General features: G+C 39.5%; 1 protein-coding gene and 1 long non-coding RNA gene across 10 annotated transcripts in view; both read left to right on the top strand.

Moving 5' to 3' along the window:
- Positions 1–3,901: 3,901 nt before the first annotated feature.
- Positions 3,902–8,241, top strand: LOC145430514 (uncharacterized). 6 transcript variants are annotated; one of them, XR_013911099.1, is made up of 5 exons: positions 3,903–5,192; positions 5,927–5,990; positions 6,360–6,424; positions 6,914–6,968; positions 7,733–8,241. It is a non-coding gene; the product is annotated as an uncharacterized LOC145430514 (long non-coding RNA). The 6 variants fall into 6 exon arrangements; XR_013911096.1 differs by having other exon boundaries at positions 3,904–5,192; positions 5,927–6,054; XR_013911095.1 differs by lacking the exon at positions 6,914–6,968 and having other exon boundaries at positions 3,902–5,192; positions 5,927–6,054.
- Positions 8,242–15,046: 6,805 nt separating this feature from the next.
- The window catches only part of LOC113027744 (rab3 GTPase-activating protein catalytic subunit-like), a 54,785-nt gene continuing 47,589 nt past the window's right edge, over positions 15,047–22,242 (top strand). Inside the window, exons 1-4 of one of the 4 annotated variants that reach the window (XM_080305724.1) lie at positions 15,047–15,522; positions 15,855–16,069; positions 16,804–16,931; positions 17,237–17,301. In XM_080305724.1, coding sequence (XP_080161850.1) covers positions 17,282–17,301 — 20 coding nt within the window. In that variant the 5' untranslated portion in view covers positions 15,047–15,522; positions 15,855–16,069; positions 16,804–16,931; positions 17,237–17,281. Of the gene's footprint in view, positions 16,070–16,803; positions 16,932–17,236; positions 17,302–22,242 lie in introns of all 4 variants that reach the window. The other 3 variants (XM_080305723.1, XM_080305722.1, XM_080305721.1) reach the window with 3 other exon arrangements.

Below are 22,242 nucleotides of genomic sequence, written 5' to 3'. Positions count from 1 at the left end.
GGATTGTTACGTTTTTAAAGCTTTGTAATGCGACAGGTGCGATAGCCGACACCACACCTTCACCTGACGTACAACGTGACGTATGACGCACACGTTGGGTATTCACTTTCAAAACAACACTGGGGATAGAAAATAGTGCTCGAGGTGGTTAATGCTCCTTTCGCTGGTTGCCAACCACCATTAAATAACAACAAGAAGAAAATATTGGTCTGCTTCTCTTAGTTTTGCACGTTTAAGCCGCAATTCAGACTCAAAAAAAGCTGCAAAGCAGGAGAACGACATGGCCATCAAATATTCTGTGCCACAGATACAGTTCGCTGCAGCACAGAGTGATGATGAGACCGTTAACATGTGCAACTTAGAAGTAGTCAGAGGTAACTGGATGTTCAATCGGGTTAAATGCAAGGTTGATTGGATTATATCTGAAGATCGTATGCTATTCGTGGTAACTCTGCTAGACTCCAAATTGCTGCTCGTCCATGCGGGAGTATCTCAAAATTAAATGAAACCACTTAACACTTTTTCCCTAAAACGGACTGACATGGGACACATTAAAGTTGGATCGGAACCTGCTAATCAGTCTGAAGGTAAGTGTTTTTTTCACTTATTCGAGAGAAGTCCGAAATGCGTTCTTAGTACTGTTTGTTTTGACTTTTAAGCTACCCTACCAGGATATTTTCATTTAAAGACAAATTGTCAATATCTCTGAATGTGGAGACTCAAAAGACTAGTTAGGTAATTTGCCGATGGATTTATGAGACTTGATAGAAACTTGGACGTTTGCAACAGGTGAATCGGTGAACTACCGAGGTTGCGCCCAAATGCTTAAAGCTGTTAGCTGGTCAGTGTTTTCAGGTGTGCTTGTACTACCTGTACGGTGCGGAGTGCTGACTAAGTCATGTTAAACCCATTAAAGCGTCGAGCTCAAATATCTTTTCATTTTTGTGCACTGTTCTCTTGTTGGCACACATTTTCTGTTTATTGAAGCCTTTTGTGAATAATTTTGATCATGTAAAAACTGGGAATTGGTCCCTATTGACAATACTCTTATTTTTTGCATTGAATATGTCATTCAGGAAAGGTAATTGGTCACTGAAGTTTTTGCAACTGTGTATTTCTAAATTTTGTGGCTTCAGTGCACACAAATTTATATTGTTCAGTTTGCATGTTAAAAGCCTGCCAAGCACCCCAAGGCTGATTATGCTTGGTAAGAAGTCATTTATGACATAGAGCTGATTAGACCATATTAAAATTTCTGTTTGGCACAGGAGCTTTTCGTGGACACAGGTATCCAGTCTCTGTTTTGTTAGCTCAAATTTCTGTAATTTCCTTTATAAACCAAGGTTGTTGGACATGTGTCTCAGTGAATCCAGCAAAGTAACAATATCAAATTTCACATTACATATTACTGATCAACAGTAGTCTAGCTACACCAACAGCAGAAATACTGAAGTCAATACTGTAAAGTTTAACAGCAGCACAAACTATAAACTCCAAAATAACCATACAGTTGATTCACCTCCGGTACTTTAACTGGGCTGACTCTTTGTTAGGTGTGTTTAATGTGCAGAATAATTCCCAATTATATACAATTATAATATGTTAAAATGGACCTATGTACACAAGGCCATTAATAATTAACTGTACGTAGGTATTTGCTTTATGACTATCTAGACAGTGTGAAAAAGTGAAGTATTGAAATTATTTTATGTTGCATAATGACAACATGTTGCCCCTATACATTTAAGGACAAAGTTCAATGACCGCCACCTGCTGGATGGTGAGTGAAGAGGGGCGTGTAATTGTTGAGCTGGACAAAGAGAACACCTGTGCTGATGCAATGTCAGTCTTCTTTGGTTCATTCTATGTATTGAACCTGGAATACCAGGAGTCAGCGGGTGCAAGGTTTTTTGTAAGGATAAACCCTGAAGAGGGAACAAAATGTACCTCCAAGGTTGGGACAAGCAGGAAGACTGGGACCACTGTGAAGCGAAAGGTTGTTCACATTAACCCTCATGTCACAACTTTCCTCCAGTGGCTTACTGAATTTGAGTGGAGAACTTCAAATTAGGGAAATTAGTAAATTTCTTGTATAATTTAAGTGACCAATGTGTTGTTACCCATGTCTCCACAGATGATCCATGGCCCATGCTTTCTGGACATTTACACAAGACGAGCAACAATGAAGACAAGCTCTCTCGCCATCTTGCAAGACGCTGTCTCTGTCCAATAGGTTTTTTTGAGTGCAACAGTTTTGATTTTTTTCCCTTCTTTTACCCATCCATCCATCCATTCACTTCCGCTTATCCTTTTTCAGGGTCGCGGGGGGCGCTGGAGCCTATCCCAGCTGTCATAGGGCGAGAGGCGGGGTACACCCTGGACAGGTCGCCAGTCTGTCGCAGGGCCAACACACAGGGACAGACAACCATTCACACTCACATTCACTCGCACATTCACACCTAGTGGCAATTTGTATTATCCAATTAACCTATCCCCACAAGCTGCATGTCTTTGGACGGTGGGAGGAAGCCGGAGTACCCGGAGAGAACCCACGCAAACACGGGGAGAACATGCAAACTCCACACAGAAAGACCTGATGGTGGAATTGAACTCAGGACCTTCTTGCTGTGTGGCAACAGTGCTAACCTTCTTTTACCCGTTTGTTAAAAATTATTTCAGCTACTTACACTTTAATTGTCACATGTATTGGCTCACCCTACAAATCAATGAACTCAGTCCACAAAGCAAGATCAGGGTTCAGTGCAGGTCAGTCAAGTTCCTTCACACCACACACGCTCATCCATGTCCTTGTGGACCCTGTTTTGTGCAATGATTTGGTCGTGTGAGCCAGTATTTTGGACAAAGTGTATATAAAGGCAGACGTGTGGGGCTTGATATTATATCCATTACAATTCAGTTTGTTTGTATGGTGCCAACAAAATGAATGCCAAGGCACTTCACATTGTAGGTTTGAGACCCTACAAAATATAAGTAAGGAAACCCAACACTTGAGCATGTGTTGTCTGCCATGATATGGATATGACATAATATTGTTATTGTTTGTACAACCATCTGAGAAAATAATGGATTACATGGTTTAGTAAAAACAAGTGCTTCCTCAATGAAAATATGTTTTCAGTTCTTTTCAGTTTTTGATTTTGGAAATGTGTATTTCAGCAGGGAAGAATCAGAATTGAAATAAAGTGGTGTAAAGCACATGAATTATATTTTGTGTGTGTGTGTGTGTGTATCCATCCATCCAACTTTTTTGGAACCCTCCAGTCTCTTACAGTATGTTACTGTTAACTGAAATTACGGTAAATTACGACCTTTTAAAAGAGTAAATGACCGCCTGTTAGGACACGGTGTCCTCTAGCAGAGATGAATATTTTTGGTACTGATGATGCGTACCAACGGTAAGTTACTGGTTAATATATTGCAGTTCATTACCTTGCAGCGGGCTTACAGTGACATACCGTGAATAAACGGTAGTATACCAATTTCTTAATCACAGTATGATGTTACTTTGTTGACGTAATTTACGACATAACGACATAACGGTATCTCACTGACATAACTGTCGCCAGTGAGATACCGTAAAAAAGGCTACGGTGCGTTACCATAATTTGTCCAAGAGTATTATACCACACCAGCAAAAAACGGTATCATCCTGCAGAAAGGTAAGCTACCGTAACACGGCGTCACGATATGACGCTGGCAGCAGTGACACCAGTATGTTACCGTAAAGTGGCGATGAAAAGTCTAACGGTGCAGATACACGGAGTAATCAGAAAAGTTTAGCATGAATCTGGACATTAGATTTAAGATTTAAGTTTTAAGCTTATCAGATATCACTTGTTAGAAGCTCCTTACCGTTTGAATAAATCTCTTCTCAATCTGCTGTCCTCTTCTGCTTGCATCTTTTTTTTTTCATCTAACACTGACGTTATTTTTTCTCCGTGAAAAACACAGCAACTCATCTTATCCCGGGGTGCCAGGAAGTCGAGCTGCGGATCTCAGCAGAAAACTTTTCAAACTGATTGCAGGTTGATCCAGGTATACATTTGAAACAGGTTCTCCTCGGTGACGTGACAGTCGGAATGCATCTGCGTAACCATGGTTACAGGGGGACGCTTTGGAGCTCTGCTGCTCAGCAGCAAAATATTTCAGATCAATATGTAAATACTCCAACTCTAAAACCAAGTAAAATAAATATGCTGCATATGTGTATAGTGCGTTCATGTGTGTGTGCGCTGCGTGGTGACGTAGGCGCGTGCATGTGTGCCCCGGTCACAGCTCCTTTCAGCATGGCCGGAGGTAAGTCACTGCCACGTTGCTCTCAGCTAATTAAAGTTTGTTCAGATCCCAAGCTGCAATGTGAATACAGCCAAACCGCCGCGTTTTTGTTTGTCATTAAGAGACTCATTCGGGATAAGTTTTGTGGAGGGCGGAGTTCACTAATATACGCTTATGAGTTTTAGCCGAGAACGCAGCTAAAATGCTAGCATGCTAAGTTAGCCTGATTGCTAGCGGCTACTCGCGGCAGTCTTTTTTTAACAGCATGCACTCTTTTTTCCTTCGTCAGGAGAGGTGTACTGGCAGTCGCGTGACACACACAGATCAGACACATATTTCTGTGTTGCAGGTATGGAGATGTTCTTATGTTTTGGAGATGCAGTCTTTCATTCATTGTTTTTATAAGTACAGTGTTGTACTGCCTGTTAGATGGCGGTTATTAATATAATTGTACTGAAGTATAATGTTTGAACTATAAGTACCAGAATATTGGGTCCTGGTTATTGAATTGTATTTATCTGACTGTTTATTTGTTTTTGAATTATTTTGTTTATTGTTCTTATAAGTTGTTTTTGATGTTTTTTTCAGTGACATATTATTTATTTTGTGCTTTTTGTTTTTGAGAGCTTAAGTTAATGTTTTAAAACAATTTGTTGTATTTGATTCATTATATTATTGTAGTGTTAATGAAGCTGCAAACACAGCTGCTTTCAGCATGGCCGGAGGAGAGGTGTACTGGCAGTCGCGTGACACACACAGATCAGACACATATTTCTGTGTTGCAGATGTGCAGTAAAGAGCCAAAGACCCAGTACTGTCTCCTGCCTCTTACTTTCACGCCAGAACACAACGCAAGAACAACAGGCGTAACACATGAACGGGTTACACATACTGAGGTGAGTTGTTGAGGATATGTCGAGCTGTCGATAAGCACGGCTGTTTCTGTGCTCTTATATACTGTTAGCCTGTTTTGCTGGCGTTAGTGAAGCTGTTTTCAACTGGATGTAACATTGTTGAACTCTGATGATTAATGAATAAACTCTCGATGTGACGACGTGAGCATGTAATTGTAACCCTGTGTTCATTTAGTCGTTTGATACCGTTTAATATCCAGTACATCTATTGGGTGTTTTATAACATGCCCTGGAATCATTTTAAGTTTTACAATGCCGGTGATTTACGACTCTTTCGCGACAGTCAACTGTGGCGTAAACTCTGGCGGGTCTCAGAGCTAGCTTATGTGAGCAAGCAGTGACATCTATACATGCAGTAGCCTTAAAATACTGATTATTTATTCTCCTGCTAGGTAAGAATTTGTGTTTTATACGTTTATTGTCACATTGTGCGCCATGTTATTGTTTCGGTGAAATGAATTTCTACAATGGCGGACTTAGACAAAATAGTGTTACTGTTAATTTGACTCTCTGCAGTGTTTAAATGCTTACATATACACACACAGTTACTGTCCCGCCACACGTATCAGTTCTGCTTCTATGCCCCATCTTTGTTTACTCTTTCCCACCCAACAAGTGCATAAATAAGATGTTAAAAACGTCATCATCATATCAAACATGATCGATTTGGGGGGAGTTTGTTTGGCACATGCTGACTGCATCCTAATTATAACCAGAAGAGGAGGCGAGAGCAGAGAACGAGAGTGCAGCAGTTTGGTCAAAGGAACAGGTGAAGAAGAGGTGAGCATCCAAGAGACGAGCAAGAGGACAGTTTCAAAGCAGACATTATGGCACAATAAAAGCTGTAAGAGCAGAGATTCATTCATATCTTTACTATTTTTCTTTAGCTTCTACTCCCGCTGCTTACAATAAATCTGAGATAAAGAACAAACAAGAACAACTCACATGGCATTGATTGTTTAGTTCAGTGTCACTCTGTGATTGTTTGACATTTCATATAAATGTGACTCTAAAATATAGTCAATAATATTAAAAAGCTGCTGTTACTGAGTGAAACTTGAAGGATTATGATAAACTTCAGTTCTTACTGAATCTGTAACATTGCTTTTTTTTAAAATTGTTAAATGACTTTTGTGTCACTGTGCACAGTGAAAAGCTCACTTGATGTAGTGGTGAGGCCATGTTCACCACTAGATGGAGACAACCTGGCACAGGTATTTTCTATACACTAAATTTCACACTGAAAAGCCTTGGTGGGAATTGTTGTTTCATAGAAAGTAAAGGAAAACGCTCATACTCTCTCCCGCACTCGATATATGATCCATTGTTGATCTGCACGCAGCTGTTGTCACAAATGTGGCACTCGCTTACGTCACTGTCATGAGACATTCTCGCAAAAAAAAATCACGGTTTTAGTAACGCAGTAACGCAGCGTTCCTACGGGAAAGTAACAGTAATCTAATTACCGTTTTTGCAATAGTAATCCCTTACTTTACTCGTTATTTGAAAAAAAGTAATCGGATTACAGTAACGCGTTACTGCCCATCTCTGGACGTCATCATCCCATAAGCCAATTAGGTTGTCACTAGGGATGGGTATCGTTTAGGTTAGGTTAGCAGTGCTTAAACAATGGAAAAAACACAAACTTTGTCCAAAAACCTCTCATGTTTAGCTGTTTCCCACTTTTTCTTTTGTCATTTTAGCTTTTTTGGCCAGGATGAAGGGAGCATCTGCCATCAAACAAGAAGACAGCTGCATGTAACTACGACGGTGTTTGCTACTTCACCTTACATGCATTAATGTAATAACGTGGTTAGCCTACTCAACGTAAATTACACACGAACAACATTAAGCTCCTCGCCCAGAGAAGAACGGCTGCTGCTGCATCATCATCCGTCATCATTTCCGCTACACTGGCAGGGCTAGGGGCCAGGACTCTCGTCTTCGGGTTCTTGGGGGATGTTGCTAACTCCGGGTCTGATAACAGGCACCACAGCCGCAGTAGATGTGCTTGGTGTGAGGTCTTGCAGCAAGCTATCAAATATGGTGCATTTCTCGGCTTTTAAAAAAAACGCTATGCGTCGCCAGGTTCGTCGTCAGATTCGAGATGTTACCTCCTTTGCACAGTATCACCTTAAAGCACTTGTTGCAGGCTGCTGAGTTTGCATCTTTTGCTGTGAAATACAGCCAGACTTTGACCGCTTCGCCTTGGGCATTTTTAATCTGTAGCTCTGCTCTAAAAGAACGTACGTACCTGGGCCCGCCTACTATCCTCGGAAAGGTAAAATGATTGGCTAGAATCCAAAGTGTATGATATCTCAGGGGAAAAAAAGCACCGATATAAAGCACCGAAATGTGCGCTGCTTTTCGGTCTGTTTACTACCGTTTATGTCAGAACCGGTACCATAACGGCACCGGATACCGGTACCCATCCCTAGTTGTCACATGACATTTGTGGACCCCGGTATTTTTTTAGTTGGACAATTTATCAGTAAAGTTTCAATCTCTGTTATTACCCCTAGACTAGACCGGCTGCACCACACAGACACTGCAAACCTCATCTCTGAAGAAAAACCACAAGAACAACATCCAAAAGAAAGAAAACATACCTTAGAAACATGCCGGGTTAGAGGAGACGGCAGCACTGCAGAGGTGAGGACAGGCATCTGTTTGAAATAGACAAAACAGTAAACATAGTCATACAGACTCAGAGACGCTTTCCATCCAATCTGTCTAAGTTTGAGCTGTTTTACAGTGAAGAATGGGCAAATAATTCAGTCTCTAGATGTGCAAAGCTGGTAGAGACGTACTCCAAAAGACCTGCAGGTGTAACTGGAGCAAAATGTGGCTCTATGAAGAGCAGGGGGTGAATAGAAAAGAATGACACACTTTTCCAAATTTCATTTGCTTAGAATTTTGACAACCATGTATTATTTTCATGCCACTTCACAATTATGTGCTACTTTGTGTTAATCTACCATTGAAACTGTCAATAAAAACATCTTTTGTTTGTGGTTGTAAGGTGACAAAATGTGCACAAGTTCAAGGACTATGAATGCTATTTCAAGGGACTGTAATGTTAAATCACCCCCCATGCACACATCAGTGCACATGCATGTACACATATGCAGAGTTACATTATCAAAGAAGCTAAAAAAACAAGCTCTGCTTTAACTTTTAACTAAAAAAAAAAAGACTGCAAACTTTAGGAACAATATGGAATGAGTGATAATGTCATCATTCCATGAATTGAAAAAATTTGTTTCACCTTAAATCTATTTTTCTTTTCTTAATTGCAAAAACTGTAAATTTGGCTCAAGGGGACCTGAAAGCCAGGAGACAATTTATTGACTTTGCCCACAATCTTATGAAGAAAAAGATTTCCATTAAATATTAATAGAGCAAAATCTCTCTCTCTTAAGTATTTGCACCTAACCACGTCCTAACCTAGCAGTCATATACAGCTATTAATTAATCCTGCATTTTTTTTGTCAAAGACATTTCTCACCATGAAATTACCCGATTCAAAACATGAACACTGTTAGCCTTTGCAGTAATTTCCATAGCTTAGTACTGCAAAATCAACAGTAAAAAACTCTAAAGGATGTTAGCAGTTTAGTACTGTAATTTGCATGTAATTGTGGGAAAATTCCATGAGATTACACTATTTTTACGGTAACTCACCGTACTCATGGAAACAGCTGTAAAATACAGCAAATGTAACAATTGGTGATGTTACTGAGATTATACTATTACACCATCTGGATTTCTGTTGTTTTCTACTGTAGATCTAAGAGTAATTACTTAAATCCTCATTCAGTTGTTTTTATTTGTTTGCTTCTTTTTTCTTGCTTTGTTTGTTGGGTTTTTTCCTTCCTGGTCTGAGGGATAGGGGTTCTAAGTGTTGTGGGTAGGGGATAAACTGCTGGAAGCAACTATAAGACATGTGAGTGTGTCATTAATCTGTATTCTGATATTTCAGTTTTAACAGTCACTGTGAAACTTGCTTGTTTGGTGTTTGACAATTCTGCATGTATTTGCTTTTCTTTGTTGCTTCAACTCAATAAAAATATCTTTGAGAAAAAAAAATCCTCATTCAGAGTGTATTACTATAAAATGTGATTCACTGTGAAAGCAGTATAACATATAAACTACAATATACAGCATAATTTTTAACTTAAGGAGTAAGTTGCAGCCACACTAAAATTTAATTCCTTGAACTGAATGGAACCTCATATATTAATAAATGCATTTGTTTAGTCAAACAATGTGAAACATTAGTAATACTATTAATTAATAGTATACTTGTAAGGTTAGTATTGTGATAGAGTCGAGTATATTTAATTATACTCTTGTAGACATTATGACATTATGCTAGTACAATTATGGTGAACAAAAAGTACATCTAAAAGTTAATTTCAAGAATACTGTTATGTACTAAAACGGGGGCCAATATAGTCCCAAGAAGCATTATTAGTATACGTACTAGGTAAGATATACTTGGGAAATATAATTGAAGTATACTCATTTTTGTATGGCCAGCAACAAAAACTAATGGCTACATTTAGAGTAATGTTTAAAAATGACTTCATTTAGCAGGATGTTGCTTTTTTTCTCTTCTTATTCTTTCTTATACTGGACCTTCATTTGTTTTGTATAAGGTGGTACTTTTTAAGACACCTCTGCCTAACTACAGTGAACTGACCTAATAATATGCTCTGGTCGTCATTTTACACAAGGTGTCACATCCATGAAACCTACACCACTAACCAGCATCAGTCCTACAACTTCACTCTCAAAATTAATAAATTCTGGGACAAGCAGAAACTGTATTTTTAGCGGTGCATTTTGTTGCAGGCCAGACTGCTATTAAATGCTCTCCTAAAGAAATAATTCCTTTGTAGCACCACTTCGTCTTGGTTCAGAAGAGATGTCCTGATATACGTGATTGTTAGGTATTTTAGTACCATGGGAGCATTTACTGGATATTGTTTTATAGTGACATTATGCAGGAAAACTCTGTCATTCAATAAGGCCCCTTTGTTTTAGTTATTTTTCTCTTTGACCCAAGAATTGATGTGTGAGAATCACAGGCTGGTACAAGGTTGAAATACCACAGAGATCACTCCCTCAGCTACATTAGTTTCTTAATCTTTTAGGAGACGCCTGTTGAAGGCCAGATGGTTTGTTTCAGAATTCACTAATGAAAGAACTCTTTATTTCGTGCCTTGAAAATATGTCGCTGAGATAATCACAATTGTAGCTGAACTGATACACTATACAAAGGATGCTTCTTCACCCAAGGGCAGAAAGACGCTCCCTTATCTTGGTCTGTACTGGTTTAAACTGAGAATCTGCTGACTCATGAATTTGTCCCTCTATATAAACTGTTGTACTTGTGAATAAAGTTGAGTCAATTTGGGAAGACAACCTGAAGCAGTCTCTGTTTTCTTGTTCTCCCAAGCTGCTCCCGAGCTCGTACTAACACGCTGAATGGCATGCTTGAATATTACTTGAGAATATATTTGACTGTGTTACAGACTAAGGTACATTCTCTGCTGATAGACGTCCACGCCTCGGAGGAAGCCGATCCACGGATTAGGCCCTGGAAGCCGTTTCCTTCAGTGATAATGTAACACATTATCACAGTTTAGCGCGTTGGGTTGTGTTGGATTGTTACGTTTTTAAAGCTTTGTAATGCGACAGGTGCGATAGCCGACACCACACCTTCACCTGACGTACAACGTGACGTATGACGCACACGTTGGGTATTCACTTTCAAAACAACACTGGGGATAGAAAATAGTGCTCGAGGTGGTTAATGCTCCTTTCGCTGGTTGCCAACCACCATTAAATAACAACAAGAAGAAAATATTGGTCTGCTTCTCTTAGTTTTGCACGTTTAAGCCGCAATTCAGACTCAAAAAAAGCTGCAAAGCAGGAGAACGACATGGCCATCAAATATTCTGTGCCACAGATACAGTTCGCTGCAGCACAGAGTGATGATGAGACCGTTAACATATGCAACTTAGAAGTAGTCAGAGGTAACTGGATGTTCAATCGGGTTAAATGCAAGGTTGATTGGATTATATCTGAAGATCGTATGCTATTCGTGGTAACTCTGCTAGACTCCAAATTGCTGCTCGTCCATGCGGGAGTATCTCAAAATTAAATGAAACCACTTAACACTTTTTCCCTAAAACGGACTGACATGGGACACATTAAAGTTGGATCGGAACCTGCTAATCAGTCTGAAGGTAAGTGTTTTTTTCACTTATTCGAGAGAAGTCCGAAATGCGTTCTTAGTACTGTTTGTTTTGACTTTTAAGCTACCCTACCAGGATATTTTCATTTAAAGACAAATTGTCAATATCTCTGAATGTGGAGACTCAAAAGACTAGTTAGGTAATTTGCCGATGGATTTATGGGACTTGATAGAAACTTGGACGTTTGCAACAGGTGAATCGGTGAACTACCGAGGTTGCGCCCAAATGCTTAAAGCTGTTAGCTGGTCAGTGTTTTCAGGTGTGCTTGTACTACCTGTACGGTGCGGAGTGCTGACTAAGTCATGTTAAACCCATTAAAGCGTCGAGCTCAAATATCTTTTCATTTTTGTGCACTGTTCTCTTGTTGGCACACATTTTCTGTTTATTGAAGCCTTTTGTGAATAATTTTGATCATGTAAAAACTGGGAATTGGTCCCTATTGACAATACTCTTATTTTTTGCATTGAATATGTCATTCAGGAAAGGTAATTGGTCACTGAAGTTTTTGCAACTGTGTATTTCTAAATTTTGTGGCTTCAGTGCACACAAATTTATATTGTTCAGTTTGCATGTTAAAAGCCTGCCAAGCACCCCAAGGCTGATTATGCTTGGTAAGAAGTCATTTATGACATAGAGCTGATTAGACCATATTAAAATTTCTGTTTGGCACAGGAGCTTTTCGTGGACACAGGTATCCAGTCTCTGTTTTGTTAGCTCAAATTTCTGTAATTTCCTTTATAAACCAAGGTTGTTGGACATGTGTCTCAGTGAATCCAGCAAAGTAACAATATCAAATTTCACATTACATATTACTGATCAACAGTAGTCTAGCTACACCAACAGCAGAAATACTGAAGTCAATACTGTAAAGTTTAACAGCAGCACAAACTATAAACTCCAAAATAACCATACAGTTGATTCACCTCCGGTACTTTAACTGGGCTGACTCTTTGTTAGGTGTGTTTAATGTGCAGAATAATTCCCAATTATATACAATTATAATATGTTAAAATGGACCTATGTACACAAGGCCATTAATAATTAACTGTACGTAGGTATTTGCTTTATGACTATCTAGACAGTGTGAAGAAGTGAAGTATTGAAATTATTTTATGTTGCATAATGACAACATGTTGCCCCTATACATTTAAGGACAAAGTTCAATGACCGCCACCTGCTGGATGGTGAGTGAAGAGGGGCGTGTAATTGTTGAGCTGGACAAAGAGAACACCTGTGCTGATGCAATGTCAGTCTTCTTTGGTTCATTCTATGTATTGAACCTGGAATACCAGGAGTCAGCGGGTGCAAGGTTTTTTGTAAGGATAAACCCTGAAGAGGGAACAAAATGTACCTCCAAGGTTGGGACAAGAAGGACTGGGACCACTGTGAAGCGAAAGGTTGTTCACATTAACCCTCATGTCACAACTTTCCTCCAGTGGCTTACTGAATTTGAGTGGAGAACTTCAAATTAGGGAAATTAGTAAATTTCTTGTATAATTTAAGTGACCAATGTGTTGTTACCCATGTCTCCACAGATGATCCATGGCCCATGCTTTCTGGACATTTACACAAGACGAGCAACAATGAAGACAAGCTCTCTCGCCATCTTGCAAGACGCTGTCTCTGTCCAATAGGTTTTTTTGAGTGCAACAGTTTTGATTTTTTTCCCTTCTTTTACCCATCCATCCATCCATTCACTTCCGCTTATCCTTTTTCAGGGTCGCGGGGGGCGCTGGAGCCTATCCCAGCTGTCATAGGGCGAGAGGCGGGGTACACCCTGGACAGGTCGCCAGTCTGTCGCAGGGCCAACACACAGGGACAGACAACCATTCACACTCACATTCACTCGCACATTCACACCTAGTGGCAATTTGTATTATCCAATTAACCTATCCCCACAAGCTGCATGTCTTTGGACGGTGGGAGGAAGCCGGAGTACCCGGAGAGAACCCACGCAAACACGGGGAGAACATGCAAACTCCACACAGAAAGACCTGATGGTGGAATTGAACTCAGGACCTTCTTGCTGTGTGGCAACAGTGCTAACCTTCTTTTACCCGTTTGTTAAAAATTATTTCAGCTACTTACACTTTAATTGTCACATGTATTGGCTCACCCTACAAATCAATGAACTCAGTCCACAAAGCAAGATCAGGGTTCAGTGCAGGTCAGTCAAGTTCCTTCACACCACACACGCTCATCCATGTCCTTGTGGACCCTGTTTTGTGCAATGATTTGGTCGTGTGAGCCAGTATTTTGGACAAAGTGTATATAAAGGCAGACGTGTGGGGCTTGATATTATATCCATTACAATTCAGTTTGTTTGTATGGTGCCAACAAAATGAATGCCAAGGCACTTCACATTGTAGGTTTGAGACCCTACAAAATATAAGTAAGGAAACCCAACACTTGAGCATGTGTTGTCTGCCATGATATGGATATGACATAATATTGTTATTGTTTGTACAACCATCTGAGAAAATAATGGATTACATGGTTTAGTAAAAACAAGTGCTTCCTCAATGAAAATATGTTTTCAGTTCTTTTCAGTTTTTGATTTTGGAAATGTGTATTTCAGCAGGGAAGAATCAGAATTGAAATAAAGTGGTGTAAAGCACATGAATTATATTTTGTGTGTGTGTGTGTGTGTATCCATCCATCCAACTTTTTTGGAACCCTCCAGTCTCTTACAGTATGTTACTGTTAACTGAAATTACGGTAAATTACGACCTTTTAAAAGAGTAAATGACCGCCTGTTAGGACACGGTGTCCTCTAGCAGAGATGAATATTTTTGGTACTGATGATGCGTACCAACGGTAAGTTACTGGTTAATATATTGCAGTTCATTACCTTGCAGCGGGCTTACAGTGACATACCGTGAATAAACGGTAGTATACCAATTTCTTAATCACAGTATGATGTTACTTTGTTGACGTAATTTACGACATAACGACATAACGGTATCTCACTGACATAACTGTCGCCAGTGAGATACCGTAAAAAAGGCTACGGTGCGTTACCATAATTTGTCCAAGAGTATTATACCACACCAGCAAAAAACGGTATCATCCTGCAGAAAGGTAAGCTACCGTAACACGGCGTCACGATATGACGCTGGCAGCAGTGACACCAGTATGTTACCGTAAAGTGGCGATGAAAAGTCTAACGGTGCAGATACACGGAGTAATCAGAAAAGTTTAGCATGAATCTGGACATTAGATTTAAGATTTAAGTTTTAAGCTTATCAGATATCACTTGTTAGAAGCTCCTTACCGTTTGAATAAATCTCTTCTCAATCTGCTGTCCTCTTCTGCTTGCATCTTTTTTTTTTCATCTAACACTGACGTTATTTTTTCTCCGTGAAAAACACAGCAACTCATCTTATCCCGGGGTGCCAGGAAGTCGAGCTGCGGATCTCAGCAGAAAACTTTTCAAACTGATTGCAGGTTGATCCAGGTATACATTTGAAACAGGTTCTCCTCTGTGACGTGACAGTCGGAATGCATCTGCGTAACCATGGTTACAGGGGGACGCTTTGGAGCTCTGCTGCTCAGCAGCAAAATATTTCAGATCAATATGTAAATACTCCAACTCTAAAACCAAGTAAAATAAATATGCTGCATATGTGTATAGTGCGTTCATGTGTGTGTGCGCTGCGTGGTGACGTAGGCGCGTGCATGTGTGCCCCGGTCACAGCTCCTTTCAGCATGGCCGGAGGTAAGTCACTGCCACGTTGCTCTCAGCTAATTAAAGTTTGTTCAGATCCCAAGCTGCAATGTGAATACAGCCAAACCGCCGCGTTTTTGTTTGTCATTAAGAGACTCATTCGGGATAAGTTTTGTGGAGGGCGGAGTTCACTAATATACGCTTATGAGTTTTAGCCGAGAACGCAGCTAAAATGCTAGCATGCTAAGTTAGCCTGATTGCTAGCGGCTACTCGCGGCAGTCTTTTTTTAACAGCATGCACTCTTTTTTCCTTCGTCAGGAGAGGTGTACTGGCAGTCGCGTGACACACACAGATCAGACACATATTTCTGTGTTGCAGGTATGGAGATGTTCTTATGTTTTGGAGATGCAGTCTTTCATTCATTGTTTTTATAAGTACAGTGTTGTACTGCCTGTTAGATGGCGGTTATTAATATAATTGTACTGAAGTATAATGTTTGAACTATAAGTACCAGAATATTGGGTCCTGGTTATTGAATTGTATTTATCTGACTGTTTATTTGTTTTTGAATTATTTTGTTTATTGTTCTTATAAGTTGTTTTTGATGTTTTTTTCAGTGACATATTATTTATTTTGTGCTTTTTGTTTTTGAGAGCTTAAGTTAATGTTTTAAAACAATTTGTTGTATTTGATTCATTATATTATTGTAGTGTTAATGAAGCTGCAAACACAGCTGCTTTCAGCATGGCCGGAGGAGAGGTGTACTGGCAGTCGCGTGACACACACAGATCAGACACATATTTCTGTGTTGCAGATGTGCAGTAAAGAGCCAAAGACCCAGTACTGTCTCCTGCCTCTTACTTTCACGCCAGAACACAACGCAAGAACAACAGGCGTAACACATGAACGGGTTACACATACTGAGGTGAGTTGTTGAGGATATGTCGAGCTGTCGATAAGCACGGCTGTTTCTGTGCTCTTATATACTGTTAGCCTGTTTTGCTGGCGTTAGTGAAGCTGTTTTCAACTGGATGTAACATTGTTGAACTCTGATGATTAATGAATAAACTCTCGATGTGACGACGTGAGCATGTAATTGTAACCCTGTGTTCATTTAGTCGTTTGATACCGTTTAATATCCAGTACATCTATTGGGTGTTTTATAACATGCCCTGGAATCATTTTAAGTTTTACAATGCCGGTGATTTACGACTCTTTCGCGACAGTCAACTGTGGCGTAAACTCTGGCGGGTCTCAGAGCTAGCTTATGTGAGCAAGCAGTGACATCTATACATGCAGTAGCCTTAAAATACTGATTATTTATTCTCCTGCTAGGTAAGAATTTGTGTTTTATACGTTTATTGTCACATTGTGCGCCATGTTATTGTTTCGGTGAAATGAATTTCTACAATGGCGGACTTAGACAAAATAGTGTTACTGTTAATTTGACTCTCTGCAGTGTTTAAATGCTTACATATACACACACAGTTACTGTCCCGCCACACGTATCAGTTCTGCTTCTATGCCCCATCTTTGTTTACTCTTTCCCACCCAACAAGTGCATAAATAAGATGTTAAAAACGTCATCATCATATCAAACATGATCGATTTGGGGGGAGTTTGTTTGGCACATGCTGACTGCATCCTAATTATAACCAGAAGAGGAGGCGAGAGCAGAGAACGAGAGTGCAGCAGTTTGGTCAAAGGAACAGGTGAAGAAGAGGTGAGCATCCAAGAGACGAGCAAGAGGACAGTTTCAAAGCAGACATTATGGCACAATAAAAGCTGTAAGAGCAGAGATTCATTCATATCTTTACTATTTTTCTTTAGCTTCTACTCCCGCTGCTTACAATAAATCTGAGATAAAGAACAAACAAGAACAACTCACATGGCATTGATTGTTTAGTTCAGTGTCACTCTGTGATTGTTTGACATTTCATATAAATGTGACTCTAAAATATAGTCAATAATATTAAAAAGCTGCTGTTACTGAGTGAAACTTGAAGGATTATGATAAACTTCAGTTCTTACTGAATCTGTAACATTGCTTTTTTTTAAAATTGTTAAATGACTTTTGTGTCACTGTGCACAGTGAAAAGCTCACTTGATGTAGTGGTGAGGCCATGTTCACCACTAGATGGAGACAACCTGGCACAGGTATTTTCTATACACTAAATTTCACACTGAAAAGCCTTGGTGGGAATTGTTGTTTCATAGAAAGTAAAGGAAAACGCTCATACTCTCTCCCGCACTCGATATATGATCCATTGTTGATCTGCACGCAGCTGTTGTCACAAATGTGGCACTCGCTTACGTCACTGTCATGAGACATTCTCGCAAAAAAAAATCACGGTTTTAGTAACGCAGTAACGCAGCGTTCCTACGGGAAAGTAACAGTAATCTAATTACCGTTTTTGCAATAGTAATCCCTTACTTTACTCGTTATTTGAAAAAAAGTAATCGGATTACAGTAACGCGTTACTGCCCATCTCTGGACGTCATCATCCCATAAGCCAATTAGGTTGTCACTAGGGATGGGTATCGTTTAGGTTAGGTTAGCAGTGCTTAAACAATGGAAAAAACACAAACTTTGTCCAAAAACCTCTCATGTTTAGCTGTTTCCCACTTTTTCTTTTGTCATTTTAGCTTTTTTGGCCAGGATGAAGGGAGCATCTGCCATCAAACAAGAAGACAGCTGCATGTAACTACGACGGTGTTTGCTACTTCACCTTACATGCATTAATGTAATAACGTGGTTAGCCTACTCAACGTAAATTACACACGAACAACATTAAGCTCCTCGCCCAGAGAAGAACGGCTGCTGCTGCATCATCATCCGTCATCATTTCCGCTACACTGGCAGGGCTAGGGGCCAGGACTCTCGTCTTCGGGTTCTTGGGGGATGTTGCTAACTCCGGGTCTGATAACAGGCACCACAGCCGCAGTAGATGTGCTTGGTGTGAGGTCTTGCAGCAAGCTATCAAATATGGTGCATTTCTCGGCTTTTAAAAAAAACGCTATGCGTCGCCAGGTTCGTCGTCAGATTCGAGATGTTACCTCCTTTGCACAGTATCACCTTAAAGCACTTGTTGCAGGCTGCTGAGTTTGCATCTTTTGCTGTGAAATACAGCCAGACTTTGACCGCTTCGCCTTGGGCATTTTTAATCTGTAGCTCTGCTCTAAAAGAACGTACGTACCTGGGCCCGCCTACTATCCTCGGAAAGGTAAAATGATTGGCTAGAATCCAAAGTGTATGATATCTCAGGGGAAAAAAAGCACCGATATAAAGCACCGAAATGTGCGCTGCTTTTCGGTCTGTTTACTACCGTTTATGTCAGAACCGGTACCATAACGGCACCGGATACCGGTACCCATCCCTAGTTGTCACATGACATTTGTGGACCCCGGTATTTTTTTAGTTGGACAATTTATCAGTAAAGTTTCAATCTCTGTTATTACCCCTAGACTAGACCGGCTGCACCACACAGACACTGCAAACCTCATCTCTGAAGAAAAACCACAAGAACAACATCCAAAAGAAAGAAAACATACCTTAGAAACATGCCGGGTTAGAGGAGACGGCAGCACTGCAGAGGTGAGGACAGGCATCTGTTTGAAATAGACAAAACAGTAAACATAGTCATACAGACTCAGAGACGCTTTCCATCCAATCTGTCTAAGTTTGAGCTGTTTTACAGTGAAGAATGGGCAAATAATTCAGTCTCTAGATGTGCAAAGCTGGTAGAGACGTACTCCAAAAGACCTGCAGGTGTAACTGGAGCAAAATGTGGCTCTATGAAGAGCAGGGGGTGAATAGAAAAGAATGACACACTTTTCCAAATTTCATTTGCTTAGAATTTTGACAACCATGTATTATTTTCATGCCACTTCTCAATTATGTGCTACTTTGTGTTAATCTACCATTGAAACTGTCAATAAAAACATCTTTTGTTTGTGGTTGTAAGGTGACAAAATGTGCACAAGTTCAAGGACTATGAATGCTATTTCAAGGGACTGTAATGTTAAATCACCCCCCATGCACACATCAGTGCACATGCATGTACACATATGCAGAGTTACATTATCAAAGAAGCTAAAAAAACAAGCTCTGCTTTAACTTTTAACTAAAAAAAAAAAGACTGCAAACTTTAGGAACAATATGGAATGAGTGATAATGTCATCATTCCATGAATTGAAAAAATTTGTTTCACCTTAAATCTATTTTTCTTTTCTTAATTGCAAAAACTGTAAATTTGGCTCAAGGGGACCTGAAAGCCAGGAGACAATTTATTGACTTTGCCCACAATCTTATGAAGAAAAAGATTTCCATTAAATATTAATAGAGCAAAATCTCTCTCTCTTAAGTATTTGCACCTAACCACGTCCTAACCTAGCAGTCATATACAGCTATTAATTAATCCTGCATTTTTTTTGTCAAAGACATTTCTCACCATGAAATTACCCGATTCAAAACATGAACACTGTTAGCCTTTGCAGTAATTTCCATAGCTTAGTACTGCAAAATCAACAGTAAAAAACTCTAAAGGATGTTAGCAGTTTAGTACTGTAATTTGCATGTAATTGTGGGAAAATTCCATGAGATTACACTATTTTTACGGTAACTCACCGTACTCATGGAAACAGCTGTAAAATACAGCAAATGTAACAATTGGTGATGTTACTGAGATTATACTATTACACCATCTGGATTTCTGTTGTTTTCTACTGTAGATCTAAGAGTAATTACTTAAATCCTCATTCAGTTGTTTTTATTTGTTTGCTTCTTTTTTCTTGCTTTGTTTGTTGGGTTTTTTCCTTCCTGGTCTGAGGGATAGGGGTTCTAAGTGTTGTGGGTAGGGGATAAACTGCTGGAAGCAACTATAAGACATGTGAGTGTGTCATTAATCTGTATTCTGATATTTCAGTTTTAACAGTCACTGTGAAACTTGCTTGTTTGGTGTTTGACAATTCTGCATGTATTTGCTTTTCTTTGTTGCTTCAACTCAATAAAAATATCTTTGAGAAAAAAAATCCTCATTCAGAGTGTATTACTATAAAATGTGATTCACTGTGAAAGCAGTATAACATATAAACTACAATATACAGCATAATTTTTAACTTAAGGAGTAAGTTGCAGCCACACTAAAATTTAATTCCTTGAACTGAATGGAACCTCATATATTAATAAATGCATTTGTTTAGTCAAACAATGTGAAACATTAGTAATACTATTAATTAATAGTATACTTGTAAGGTTAGTATTGTGATAGAGTCGAGTATATTTAATTATACTCTTGTAGACATTATGACATTATGCTAGTACAATTATGGTGAACAAAAAGTACATCTAAAAGTTAATTTCAAGAATACTGTTATGTACTAAAACGGGGGCCAATATAGTCCCAAGAAGCATTATTAGTATACGTACTAGGTAAGATATACTTGGGAAATATAATTGAAGTATACTCATTTTTGTATGGCCAGCAACAAAAACTAATGGCTACATTTAGAGTAATGTTTAAAAATGACTTCATTTAGCAGGATGTTGCTTTTTTTCTCTTCTTATTCTTTCTTATACTGGACCTTCATTTGTTTTGTATAAGGTGGTACTTTTTAAGACACCTCTGCCTAACTACAGTGAACTGACCTAATAATATGCTCTGGTCGTCATTTTACACAAGGTGTCACATCCATGAAACCTACACCACTAACCAGCATCAGTCCTACAACTTCACTCTCAAAATTAATAAATTCTGGGACAAGCAGAAACTGTATTTTTAGCGGTGCATTTTGTTGCAGGCCAGACTGCTATTAAATGCTCTCCTAAAGAAATAATTCCTTTGTAGCACCACTTCGTCTTGGTTCAGAAGAGATGTCCTGATATACGTGATTGTTAGGTATTTTAGTACCATGGGAGCATTTACTGGATATTGTTTTATAGTGACATTATGCAGGAAAACTCTGTCATTCAATAAGGCCCCTTTGTTTTAGTTATTTTTCTCTTTGACCCAAGAATTGATGTGTGAGAATCACAGGCTGGTACAAGGTTGAAATACCACAGAGATCACTCCCTCAGCTACATTAGTTTCTTAATCTTTTAGGAGACGCCTGTTGAAGGCCAGATGGTTTGTTTCAGAATTCACTAATGAAAGAACTCTTTATTTCGTGCCTTGAAAATATGTCGCTGAGATAATCACAATTGTAGCTGAACTGATACACTATACAAAGGATGCTTCTTCACCCAAGGGCAGAAAGACGCTCCCTTATCTTGGTCTGTACTGGTTTAAACTGAGAATCTGCTGACTCATGAATTTGTCCCTCTATATAAACTGTTGTACTTGTGAATAAAGTTGAGTCAATTTGGGAAGACAACCTGAAGCAGTCTCTGTTTTCTTGTTCTCCCAAGCTGCTCCCGAGCTCGTACTAACACGCTGAATGGCATGCTTGAATATTACTTGAGAATATATTTGACTGTGTTACAGACTAAGGTACATTCTCTGCTGATAGACGTCCACGCCTCGGAGGAAGCCGATCCACGGATTAGGCCCTGGAAGCCGTTTCCTTCAGTGATAATGTAACACATTATCACAGTTTAGCGCGTTGGGTTGTGTTGGATTGTTACGTTTTTAAAGCTTTGTAATGCGACAGGTGCGATAGCCGACACCACACCTTCACCTGACGTACAACGTGACGTATGACGCACACGTTGGGTATTCACTTTCAAAACAACACTGGGGATAGAAAATAGTGCTCGAGGTGGTTAATGCTCCTTTCGCTGGTTGCCAACCACCATTAAATAACAACAAGAAGAAAATATTGGTCTGCTTCTCTTAGTTTTGCACGTTTAAGCCGCAATTCAGACTCAAAAAAAGCTGCAAAGCAGGAGAACGACATGGCCATCAAATATTCTGTGCCACAGATACAGTTCGCTGCAGCACAGAGTGATGATGAGACCGTTAACATGTGCAACTTAGAAGTAGTCAGAGGTAACTGGATGTTCAATCGGGTTAAATGCAAGGTTGATTGGATTATATCTGAAGATCGTATGCTATTCGTGGTAACTCTGCTAGACTCCAAATTGCTGCTCGTCCATGCGGG

Source organism: Astatotilapia calliptera, chromosome 8 (assembly GCF_964374335.1).
Source record: "Astatotilapia calliptera chromosome 8, fAstCal68.1, whole genome shotgun sequence".
Lineage (NCBI taxonomy): Eukaryota > Metazoa > Chordata > Actinopteri > Cichliformes > Cichlidae > Astatotilapia > Astatotilapia calliptera.
Note: the sequence above shows the minus strand (reverse complement) of the source record. Positions and strands in the feature narration are given on the sequence as shown.